The sequence below is a fragment of the Vigna angularis genome, chromosome 11, assembly GCF_016808095.1.
Source record: "Vigna angularis cultivar LongXiaoDou No.4 chromosome 11, ASM1680809v1, whole genome shotgun sequence".
Classification (NCBI taxonomy): domain Eukaryota; kingdom Viridiplantae; phylum Streptophyta; class Magnoliopsida; order Fabales; family Fabaceae; genus Vigna; species Vigna angularis.
Window position 1 is genome coordinate 11,641,789 of NC_068980.1, and position 12,691 is coordinate 11,654,479.

The 12,691-nt window shown below is 37.1% G+C and overlaps 1 protein-coding gene across 2 annotated transcripts; it reads right to left on the minus strand.

The window, feature by feature from the left end:
* Positions 1-4,023: 4,023 nt before the first annotated feature.
* LOC108333876 (G-type lectin S-receptor-like serine/threonine-protein kinase At4g27290) lies at positions 4,024-9,928 on the minus strand. Of its 2 annotated transcripts, XM_052871045.1 has the most exons (8): positions 8,077-9,928; positions 7,826-7,960; positions 6,903-7,060; positions 6,601-6,811; positions 6,218-6,455; positions 5,922-6,072; positions 5,799-5,837; positions 4,024-5,717 (listed from the first exon to the last, which is right to left on the minus strand). In XM_052871045.1, exons 1-8 carry the CDS (start codon positions 9,377-9,379, stop codon positions 5,535-5,537), a joined length of 2,418 nt encoding a protein of 805 aa, XP_052727005.1. In that variant the 5' UTR covers positions 9,380-9,928; the 3' UTR covers positions 4,024-5,534. The 2 variants fall into 2 exon arrangements, with proteins under 2 accessions (XP_052727005.1, XP_017424841.1); XM_017569352.2 differs by having other exon boundaries at positions 4,024-5,837; positions 8,077-9,926.
* Between the last annotated feature and the right edge of the window lie 2,763 nt (positions 9,929-12,691).

The following is a 12,691-nucleotide window of genomic DNA, read 5'->3' on the forward strand; positions in this document are numbered from 1 at the left end:
CACATCTTTACATTTTAAAATTTTTAATTTCTTTTATTAATTAAAATAATTTATAATTTGTAAAAGACGTTTTTAAATGTATTTAAAATAATTAAAATTATATCTAATTAACAATTAAAGTTTTTTAATATTATTAAATAAATAAAATTCACAATTTTAATTATTTTTGTAATTAAATTAAATTTCTTACAAATAATTTCAATTAAATAATTTATAACTATAATTATTGTAATTATCTAATTAAAAATACAAAAAAACAAATTTTCTATTTTTTTTAATTTTTATTATTATAGTATATTTTTTTTACAAATTATAATTAATTAATAACATTTTTTTTCATTATAAACTATTTAAATTAATAAAAATATTAAGTATAAACTATTTAAATTAATTAAAAAAAAATAATTAAAATTGTAAGGGGTTGACGACTTCTTTTCTTGAAGTCGTGTACCCTCCACACACTTTCAATGATGTAAGCAATAGTAAAACTTCCTGGATCTTTCACTTTTGGAGGAAGCGGTTTCTCCAAAATAGCTCTGCATTCTCCCTGTTTATCACTAGTTTCTTCCTTTAGATATCTCTTCTTTGCGAGGATTTGCTTCATGTGTTTTGCATAAGCATGAATTTGTTGCAGTGCTTCAGTCAAAGGTATCTTAATCTCCAATTGCTTGAAGATCTCTTTAAAATGCTTATATTGTCTCTCTTTATCAAATTTTTCACTCCCCTTAGGATAAGGAAGAACTCTCACTTTTCTCACAATTTTTCACTCCTCTCTTCTTTTCTTTCTCTTTTTTCTCATTCTCACCTTTTCTCTCTTCTTTTTCGTCTCTCTTTTCTAACTCAACTCTCTCTTTTTCATCCACCCTCTCATCACATATACTCACAATAGCTTTACACTCTTCCTTAGGGTTAACCTCAATACTAGCCCCAAAACTCCTGTCAGGCATATCCTTCAACTTCTTAGCCATTTGGCCAACCTGGATCTCCAGATTTCTAATTGCAGCTTCAGTGCTCTTGTGATTGGAGATAGTCACCTGAATAAATTGTTGAAGAGTTTCTTCAAGCTTTGTTGATCTGTCATTTAGTGTAGATACTTGTTGCCATAGTGATGGTTGCTGTTGTGGTCTATTAACTTGTCCTGCTTGTCCATTTTGACCTTGACCCATGCTTGGGTGAGGTTTCCACCCTTGGTTGAAGTTTTCTTGGCAGTATTTGAATTGATTTTGAAATTGATTGGTCATAAAATTGACATCTTCTAGGGCCTCCACTGGAAAAGCACATTGACCATTGATATGGTCACCACCACACAATTCATAGGGTTGTTGTTTAACCTGTGAAATGTTCTTCAACTCCTTTAGCAACTGACCGAGTGCCTTTGTCAAATTCTTCAACTGTTGAGTTATGATTTTATTTTGTGCAAGCAAGGCATCTTGAGATTGCAACTGTTGAAATGGAGTTCCTCTTTCACTATGCATCTCGTTGTCATTAGTAGCCATGTTGTCTATCAATTCAAAATCTTTCTCTGGAGTCTTGCATTTAATATTACCTCCAACTGTGGCATCTAGCATTAATTTGGTTTGTGAACCAAGACCTCCAAGGAATAGAATGACTATTGTTGCTTCGTCAAAGCCATGAGTGGGCGTCTTTCTCAACAAGCTCTTGTATCTATCCCATGCTTGACCTAGTGTCTCCTTCATGCCTTGTCTAAAAGAAGAAATTTCTTGCTTCCCTTTGTTGATTTTGGACTGTGGAAAGTACTTGTTTAGAAACTTTGAAACCACGGCTTCCCATTCAGTAAAGCTATCCTTCGGGAACGAATTCAACCATAGCTTTGCATTGCCTCCCAATGAGAAAGGAAACAAACTAAGCTTTATAGCGTCATCTGACACACCATTGATCTTCACAGTGTGGCAAATCTCATTGAATGTGGTTAGATGCTCATATGGACTTTCATGTGATAGTCCATTAAATTGGTTGCTCTTTACCAATTGTATCAACGCCGGTTTCACCTCCATGTTTGCAGCATTAACCCTCGGCCTAGCAATGCTATTAAAGTGATGAGGGCCAACAACATTGGTGTAATCCGCCAGAGTACGTCTACCATTGTTCTCTCCGGTCATCTCTTCAATACTTTGGTTAGATCTTTGTGGTGAACGTTGTAGAAGTGTCTCTGGAGAAGGAAATAATTCTCTAGATGTTCGGATTCTCCTTCTCCGTCTACTCTCGTCCAATCCTTCAAGAAGAGGTTTCGTTGTTTTCTTGCTCCTAGTCCGAATTGTATCTTGCATACACAAGAAAACAAAACCCCTAGAAACAATTGTTAGCACAAAAAGATAGAAAAGATAAAACAAAAAGATAAAAACATAAAAAATCAAGTCAAAGTTAATCAATAATCACACAAATAGAACAATTAAACCACGAGTTTCCGGCAACGACGCCAAAAACTTGTTAACACTCAGCAAGTGTATCGAATCGTATCAAGTAATAATAAAATGGTAAGACTAAGTATCGTTTCCAAAGGACTCACAGCCTAGACAGTTATGTGATTTCTTGATTAAATTAGACTTGTAAACGAAATTATTGTGTTTGAATTGCGGAAAATAAACATGAATGCAAGTTTTGATCAATTGGATTGAAAGAAGCAAAAAAGATTGATATAAAATATGAATGATTATGTTTTTGGGGTTTCCGACTTATCCTATCCACTCTATTATTCATGAATTTAACTTTCTTCATTAATGTTAATGTCACTTTCTAATTTACCTTAAACCTGATGTGTCGGTGAAGAAAGCCTACTCCTAATCACTTGTTTACAATGTCTTGTTTCCCTAGCAATTATTCATGCATACATTCGCATAGAAGCTTAAAGGCAACCGATCCTCCTATTCCTATGTCTAAGTAATATTGCTTCCGGGAGAATTTCCCCAATTCTAGATTTACCTATATGTGTCCATATAGATAACATCAATGATCATGCAATTGAATGAGTTAAACAAAGCATGCATAGAGTAAAGAGGAAAAACCCTAACAATTAATGAAGCAAAGCATATAAAATATAGAACCAATTCAATACATGAGAGTTTCAAAGGATTACATCGGTTCCTCAACAACAATGGACGTTTAGTTCACCAGAGACATGGTGAAACTAGATGAAAAACAATGAAAGAATGAAAGATAGAACCCTAGAATTTGAAGAAAGGAGCTTCCGCATCCAAAATCCGTCTCCAAGGGGTGAAGAAAGTGTGATTTCGCCTCTTTCTGTCCAAAGATACCAACCCTAGGTCGACTAAACCCTTATATAGTTTATTAAAAATTACAGAAAATAGGCCCAAGCCCAATTAAATGGCGCTCAGCGCCACTTTTGGCGCTCAGCGGTAAGTGCGACTCTTCAAGATGACGCTCAACTGAAGTTTTGGCCCTCAACGGTGACTGCGGTACTTCAGAATGTCGCTCAGCAACAAAAGTTACGCTTAGCGGTGTCTGCGACTCTTTTTTTGTGCACTTTTACTTCCTTTCCTGAGTCCAACTCCTTACTACTTCAACTTCTTTCATCTAATTCATCTTAATTCCTGCCAAAACAAGGAAAAGCAAGCATAAAACCCATCCAACTCTCTTATTTCCAAAACTTAAGTAAAAACATGATTCCAAGCTAGTTTCTAAGTCATAAAGGTTGTTTTGAATATCAAAATTAAGTATAAAAATAACGGTTTTTCAACCGTTATCATTTATGCATTAATGTCAACGTCACTCACTAAATCACTTAAACCTGATCCCTTGGCGAAATAAGCATGTCCCTAATAACTAGTTCATGCAATTCCTAGCATTCCTAGCAATTAGATGTGAAGATCAAGAGCTTTAAAACAACCAAGACTCATACCCTCATCCCTGAGAAGTATTACTCTTGGGAGAATTCAACAAGAACCTGAATTGTAAGGAACCTCCCGACACTCATGCAATTCATACATCATGCTATGAATGAGTTAAACAAAGCATGTAATAAGCACATATGAATTACTCTGACAATTAATGAAATAGCATGTGTTATTAAGAATCAATTCAAATACATGAGAGTTCACAAGGTTACATCATCCCCCAACAACAAATAGAGTTTAGTTCACCATAGACATGATGAAACTAGATGAATAATGGAAAACCATGAGATAGCAAAACCCTAAAAGTAGAGGATGGATGCTCCCGCATCCAAATCCGCCTTCAGAGAGTGGAAGAGTGTGTTGTTGTGCTGGTCCAGCCAGAGATACAAAACCTAGAACATCTAGGTTCTTTAAATAGAGCAAAGACAGAACAGAAACAAAGCTTAAGCCCGTGTCGTTGGCGCTCAAGCGCCCCACTTAGGGTGCCCGGGCGGTGAGCAGTGGTCCTTCACGCTTAAGCCTTCTAGATGACGCCCAAGCTTCATGCTTCCGGCGCTTAAGCGCCCAAAAAGGGGCGCCCGGGCGGTGAGTGACAGTCTTCTGCGCCCAAGCCTCAGAGATGACGCCCAAGCATCGTGCATCTGGCGCTCAAGCGCCCAAAAAGGTCGCTCGGGCGATGAGCGACACTCTTCTACGCCAAAGCCTCAGAGATGACGCCCAAGCTTCGTGCTTCTGGCACTCAAGCGCCTAAAAAGGGGCGCCCGGGCAGTGAGCGACACTCTTCTGCGCTCAAGCCTCCAAAGAGGGCGCCCAAGCTACGAGCATCCCTCCCTTCTGGTGCTCTTCCAGTCCTTTCTAAGCTCCATCTCCTTTTCACTTCATCCCTGTTTTCCATATTATCTCATTTTCAACCAAAATAAGGAGAATTAGTAATAAAATCATCAAATTCAACCTCAACTCTCTTATTCACACAACTTAATAGAAAAGCATGATTTCAAGCAAGTTTCTAAGCAGAAAAGGGTGCATTTAGTATCAAAATTATATGACAAATAATGGTATTTTCAACCGTTATCACAACCCCAAACTTAGAACTTTGCTTGTCCTCAAGCGAAACAGATTGTAACTCAGCTTTTCATAATAATGACTACAATGACTTAACATTTTTCAAAACTTTTTTTCTTCCAGGATAAGAGATCACTTTTATCAGCTCAGCATACAAATGTCAATCAAGATGTACAAATGCCTTAATTCAATCAAACTCAATGTGATGCTCATATACTTCAATAGATGTTATCCTTAAGAATGATCAATCAACCAAGCAAAGATGCAATCAGAAATTCAAAGAACTACTCCTCACCAAGGAAAGTGTTTCACTCAAGCACTCAAAAATGTATCACTGAACTCACAAACCATGATTTGATTTCTTGGTTACTTTTGTGACCTTTTTATTGTTTTCCTGTGATGTCATATTTTCAGCACATTAAGGGCTACCAAGCTTTCAGTGTTCCCTTTCAATATTAGTATGTTTAGAAGAGAACTTCACTCAGAAGGAAGAAGGGAGAGAAAGAGTGAATATAGTCCATGACCTAGAGTTAATTTCTAATGATACAAAATGTTATGTATCTATACAAGTTAGATGATGAATGTGACTAGCAAATATTATCAACGGGCTTCTAATAAGGTAATGGTTATTTCGTTTGTTGAACTTTGTTGCTGCTTGCTTGTAGAGGAGTCTCCTTCACCTGAATATTTACCAAAGAATCCTGGTTGCTTTGGCTCAGGCAATTCAACCTCACTCACTAACATCAAGAGCACACTAGACATTCCAGGCCTATCATCTGGATTCTGTTGAACACACAAGAGACTAACATGAATGCAACGCAATATCTGTGATTGAAAAATGGACTTTTCTATGCTTTTATCAACCAGTTCTAGTGGTCTTCCTTTTTTCCAGAGTTCCCATGCCTGAAAGACATTAAAATTGCTTGTCATAAAGGATACAGGCCTATTTGATGCATGTGAGTTTGCAATTTGTCTCTAATTACTTACATGGCCTATGAGATTTTGGGTGTGGTTCTGATTGTAATACCCTCTGCTTCTCTTCCCAGATATAATCTCCATCAATAAAACTCCAAAGCTGAAAACATCAGATTTCACTGAAAATAGCCCATCAGTTGCATATTCTGGTGCCATGTAGCCACTGCAGAACATGTTTTACATGAAAACTGTTAATTCGTTACTCGAATGGAAACTCTTAACATTTATTCTGATGCAGTGAATCTCTTAACTAGGATAAAGTAGATGTCATGAATTCAGCTTGACTGGAAGAACATTTATTCACTTACTAAGTACCAACTATTCTCCCAGTGTTTCCTTCTTTCTGATCTCCACCAAATATTCTAGCCATGCCAAAATCTGAAATTTTGGGGTTCAACTCATTATCAAGTAAAACATTACTTGCTTTGAGATCTCTATGAATAATCCTTAGCCTGGAATCCTGATGAAGGTAGAGAAGGCCCTTGGTAATTCCACATATAATGTTGAAGCGCTTTGACCAGTCTAGTAACTCACTCTTTTCCTGATCTGCCAGATTTTTCCATCAGACAACAAAATCAATTTGATTATATGCTGTTAAAAGATATTCTAGTGTGAAAATTGTTTAGGGGATAATCTATCATGATATTAATCTGAACTACTTAAATATACAATTCCTTCCTTGGATCCATACCAAAAATAAATGAGTTCAGGCTGCCATTTATCATGTACTCATAAACCAACATTTTTTCCTCTTCTTCAAGGCAACATCCAAGAAGCTTTACAAGATTGCGGTGTTGGAGTTTTGCAATCAATTTTACTTCGTTCTTGAATTCAGTCAATCCTTGTCCTGAACTTTGTGAAAGTCTCTTCACAGCAATTTCCAGTCCATCTGCTAGTGTTCCCTGAAAAATTTAATTTTCAAATGATCATGAGATAGAAAATTTCATTCTATCTTCCAATTCTTTAGGTCATGATAATCTATAAGCAAATTACCCTGTATACAGATCCAAATCCACCTTCTCCAATTTTGTTCTTGAGTGTAAAGTTGTTAGTGGCTTTGGCTATAGTTGACAAGTCAAAAACTGGTAGGTCCATATCACCCACTTCCATTGCACTGTTTTGATATGATTTGATACTGAAGTCTGATCTTTCTGACAAAGTATAAGTGGGTGGTTTTAGATTGTGATAACTGACAAGCATTTCAGAAAGTGTCTTTCAATTTTTGAAAGAAATGAAATTTCATCTTTTCATACAATGAAGAAATTCTACATCCTAGTTTGAGTAATCCCACTTAATCCCCACTCTCCCCCCAAATGCCAAGAAATAAAAAGGAAATGAGAGAGCTAGTAACTCCAAGTGGGTGCAAGAAATTAGGAAAGCATGCGCAGAAAAGTGTTTCAATTTTAACTTAATTTGCAGAAGTTGGCATAAGTATTAGGAACACAACATATTAGGCAGACAAAATTTAGAAAAAGGTCAGCATAAATATGATGACAAAATTGAAAATCATATAAAAAAATATTTATAAATTTATTGTCTTAATGTTTTACATTAAAAGTGACATCAATCTCGAATTGGACTTAAGTCATGTTATGTAATCTCTCCCTCATAAAACATTTCTGAAAAAAAAAATCATTCCATGACTTCTCAACATTCGTATGTCTTTTTTACCTCTTATTTCAAATTGAATTCCTCAAACTTCTCATTTAGCAAGAAAATATTGACCAAGGAAGGTGAACCAGATTGGTAATAGTGGAACCTGTACACTGTGTTTACTTTCTACGGCTTTTGATGTGGATCACTGCATGGCTGGGAAATAATATGTGCATACATCTAATGCAATACTACAACATTACTAGGAAATTCAGATACCGTTTTTCCCCTCATGAGAAGAGGAGCAGAAATGTGAATTTTACCTTTCACATTGGCGCGCGATTTCTTTCTATAACACAAGCCAAGTATTACTAGAATACCAGAAACTGTTGCCACAGCTAAAGAAACTGTCACTGCAGCCAAGACTCTTCCCTTCTTGTGGCTCTTACTGGTGTGTTCTAATTGAATGTGATCACAAATTTACAGAAGTTGGCATAAGTATTCCCAGATGAAAATCTAGCCTAGCTAAGAAATTTAGTTGAAGGACTAAAAGGTGGCAAAGTTTAGTTCCTACCTAATTCTGAAGCATCCACTCGAACATATACTTCCTGGCCTCCATCTGAAAACTGTCTCATATCAATGAGATCACCAAACCACATGGCACAACCACTTCCTTGTCCACTGATATCTGAACTTGCATAAGCCATACAAGAACAGTTATCCAAGCACTTGGCTCTGCATTCCTCTAGCCCAATTGTCTGATCTAGCCAACTATGTGTAGTGTCAGGCGTTTTCATCTCAGGCAGTTTGATAAATTCATCCTTGTGTTTGTTCTCACAGCTTAATTCCTTATTGCGGACACATCCATGAGACCAATCCATTGAGTTCCATGCTTGAGGGTACTTAGGTTTGAACCCTTCCAAACATTGGCACACAGGTGAATCTGATATAACACAATTTGCATTAGCTCCACAAAGGGAATAACTGTCACATAAGTCCAGTGGCACTGAAGTGTAGACCTCCCATATTTGCTTTGATTCAATCCAGACATACCGTCTGCGAACATAGCTTGTTGCATTCAGCACCAACCTCGAGATCACAGAGGAGTTCTTGAGGCTATATGTGTAGTAAACTTCAGCTTCGTTGAAAACAAACCTGAAGTCATAAATGGGGTTGGCCCTAACATGTGGTGAACCACTTGAATGCAAGCCATTCCATGGTCCACTTCGGTAGAACTTTTCGTTACCCTTCACCATGTATGCTTCAGGATAGCTGTTGAGCACCATACCAAAAGAGAAGTCACTGGGAGATGGATCATCAGGACTCTTCCAAGCTGTTATCTTCCTATTGAGACCAGATCTCAAGTCCCAACCAAACTTCATTTCTGGTAAGAAGGTATCAGTAGGGTAGTCAAAGCTCTGCCACAAGTAGGCCTCAATGTTTGCATCTTTCTCATCTCTTATCACAAGATTGCCAGAATCCAAGAGAAGGGCTACTGGGCTTTCTGCTTTTTTCAAAGAGGTTGTAGTCCAAACAACTTTGTCATCATGTGTGAGGACAAGGTTCCCACTGCTGGTGTTCATCCTCAAGATGCCAGATGAATCATTGATCGGATTGAGCCTGTTTGCAACCCAAACCACAGTTTGAATAGGGATTTTCCTGTACCAAACCCCCAGGTAACGTTTCTGGGAATTTCCTGGGGTGAAGAATCCAAGTTCGAAGGTTCCATCTTTCGAAACCAAGGTGGTGTTATCAACATCATCACTTAGAGACAGGTCTTGAGAAATGGAGTCAAGTGCCAAGGAAATTTCACAAAGACAGAGAAGCATATGATAACACAGAAAAATGATTCTCATTAAAGACATTAGGTTCTTCATGTTTATAACATCTCAAGAACTATGCTCTTCAGCTACATAAATATACAGTGATTGATAAACCAAAGGAATAAACAACCTGGATTGTAAATTGCTTAGGCTTTTGCAACGATGTTATTGGCACCCTATGAAAAAACTGAATTGAGTGAAATGTGAACACAGGAATGAACATGATGCATCACGGTATCTGGATGGAAAATGTTACTTCTTTATGTGATTTTCATTCCACAAATAAATAGAATTGATTGAGTAATAATAAATGCGACCTTAGAGGTTGGTTGTGGAAAAAGAATACATTATGTTACTTTCATAGTGAAATCACGAAGTGGTGGTTGGGAAAATTTATAGAAGTAGGAAGCAGTAGACTTGAAGAAGCCGGTGCAATTTCTTTGAAACAACGTTGAACACTAACAGACACATTATTGGAGAACAGTAGAGTTAGAAATTCTGAATGAACAATTTGCAAAGGGCAGCTTCCGTTGAAACACTGCTTTAAGGAAAAGTCTAGAAACTTAAGACTCCATAGCCAAAGTCCCTATCTCAAAGAGAAGACTTTTCTTCTGTGGCCCAAAACTTATAAGAAATAAAATGCTTTGTTGGGGCCTCTGTCTCACTTATTTGTTTTCTGTATACAAGTCAGTATCAGTCAATTGTATTTATATTTTTTTAATACATGGCGAAAAGAAAAATAAAATAAAAGAACTATTTGTAAGAACATTTTTAAGCTTTAAAATTGATTTTACAATTAAAAATTGATGAAGAAAATTTCATTGCATTAATTGTGTGAAGGACCAATGAACAGAAACTGTTGCAGTAAGTTTGGTCATTGTTTTGGAAAAGTTCAACCTTTCTGTGTACTCTATAGTCAGTAGCAGAGAGATTTAAATCTATCTATTGCTTACTTCAGAGAGTGGACAAAAGCTGCATTGAAGGAGCTCACAAGTCAATATTGCATATATCAAGATCAAAGGAGCACTTATACAAAATGAATAATTATAAACAAATGATTCTTTAAAAAGGGTTTCTGGTTTTTATACTTTTTCTTAAACCAAATTATTAAAATAATTAAATACTGTAAAAATGAAAAGTGAGTACATTGAATTACTCGTAAAGTAATGTAACTCGTAAAGTAATGTAATCCTTCTTCATAATTTTATATTTTTCTTTTCTAAAAACATTGAGATATTTTCATTTTTAATTATTGAGCATGAAAAGTTAATTTAAAATATACCTAAATTGTTACGAAACAATCAAGAGTAAAGACATGATGTCAGTGTAATGACTCGACCGAATAGAATTGTGAGATAAACGATGTTTTCTTGAAGCAAGGCAAAGCGACAAGTTGAGGGATTCGTAGAGTTTCAATGTTCGCAATTTGTTGATTTGAAGCGATTTAAAAAAAAGTTAAACTCCTTCGGAAATTCATGTGGGTTTTCCACTTAGATTCCCTTATAATCTTATAAGTTTTCTCAATTTAATTCTTTATATTAAAAATTAGATTCAATTGGACTGGTATGTTAAATTGATTTTACGGATTAAGATTTTTATGAGATGTGAGATTGACGTGGATAATTTTTTGAGACGTAGTTTACACATACCTTATACATGATTTTTTATTAAATAATCAGTTACGTGACATTTTATAAAAGAAACATTTTAAATCATTCTCCACATGCATCATCTGACTCCACCACGACCTCATCCACAAATCTCATCTCTCCCACATCGTTTCCTCCACCGCCAAGATCATCGCCTCCTGCAACGACCTCCTCTGCCTCTGCCACAACACCACCCTATTCATCCTCAACCCGGCCACCCGTCAAATCAGACAAGGTCCCATCGCAAACATTTTGACCTTCAACTACGTCGGATTCGGGTTCAGTCCCCTCGTCGACGATTACAAGATCATCCGAATCTCCATTGCGTCTTCCCCAGACGACCAGGTGGTCGTTCTTGACAACGTTAGGGTTGATCAGATCGAGGTCTATTCGTTAGCCTCCGGCTCCTGGAGGGAAATCGATGTCGCCAAGTTGCAACCTTTTTTTGTGTATTGTCTCTAGTTTTGTGGCCATCACTAGAACTATATTCTGGCTTGCCACCATGACTTCTGCTTTTAACACTGATTCTGAATTTGTGGTTTCATTTGACATCGGAAGGGATTTGTTTACTTTGGTCATTCATGGTCATTATCATAATAATACATGCGATATTTTTGGGGGAGAGTTGGGTGAAGATGTACAGTGTGGGGTCATTTTCGAGGATTGTGTATCCTTTAAGCCTTTGGGGAAATTGTGTACCGGGAAGAGTTGTCTGGACAGGAGAATGATTTGAGAACAGTTGAAACTGTTTTGGCTCTCTTCAATCCTCTCAGTCAAGAAACTCCCATGGATTGCAAAACCAAAATATGAGGAGGAGGAGGTTCTGGGAAATAGAAAACAAAATTGAAATTAGAAAAGGTTATCAAGATTGTGAGGAGGAGGAGGTTCTGGGATGTCATCTTGCGGTGCTGCTGTTGGGGTTGGTGTTTCAATCGAAGGCGTTGGTGCAGGTGATGGTTTTGGCGCTTTCTTTCTGTGTGCAGGTGATGATGCCTTTTTGGCTAGTGCTGGCGTTGTTGGTGCTTCCGCAGGTGTTGGGGATACTTTTGGGGTAGGCAATAATGGCAGTGGTGGTGGCGAAATAGGGGCTTTTTTGGGTGGTTTTGGTGGAGGGATTTTGGGGGTTGAGGGTTTCGGACTTGATGTTGGTGTAATCTTTGGAATAAGTGGTTTCACTGGTGCTATTTTTAGGGGTGTTGTTTTTGGAACGGTGCCAATAACGTAACCAATCAATAAAAAAATTCCAAGTTTCTTTTCCTTCCATCATAGTGGGTCACGGGGGTTCGTTGTTTCCTGATTGCAAGTTGTGCAATGACGACGAAGAAGAATCCCGGCGGCGATGCGATAGGGGAGCAGTAACGCTGTAGTGATCTCGGTTGTGAGCAGCGATGATGCTAATGGAAGATGAACATGAATGCTACAAGCCACGTCTCCATGTCTCAAGAAAAATGTCCACGTCACCCTCACAGTCATAAAAAACTTAATCCCGATAAGTTGATTTAACGGTAGCGGCCCAATTGAGTTAATTTTTCAATATAAATGACCAAATTGGCAAAACTTAAAAGACGAGGTTGTAACTGGTAAAACCCCACATTAATAGGGACCTACGAAAGGGTTACCTAAAAAAAATGTTAAATTAATGCTTGTACAATTATCATTTTTACCTTACATAAAAGTGGAAATAAATAATTACATTAAGATAGAATCAATTCCAACC

Excerpts from the sequence above, each read along its gene's own strand:
- LOC108333876 (XM_017569352.2), bottom strand. The coding sequence starts at position 9,379 with ATGAAGAACCTAATGTCTTTAATGAGAATCATTTTTCTGTGTTATCAT. Across the intron at positions 7,961-8,076 it reads AGTGGATGCTTCAGAATTAG|AACACACCAGTAAGAGCCAC; the intron begins GTAGGAACTAAA and ends ACATTCAATTAG. Across the intron at positions 5,838-5,921 it reads CCCAAAATCTCATAGGCCAT|GCATGGGAACTCTGGAAAAA; the intron begins GTAAGTAATTAG and ends AATGTCTTTCAG.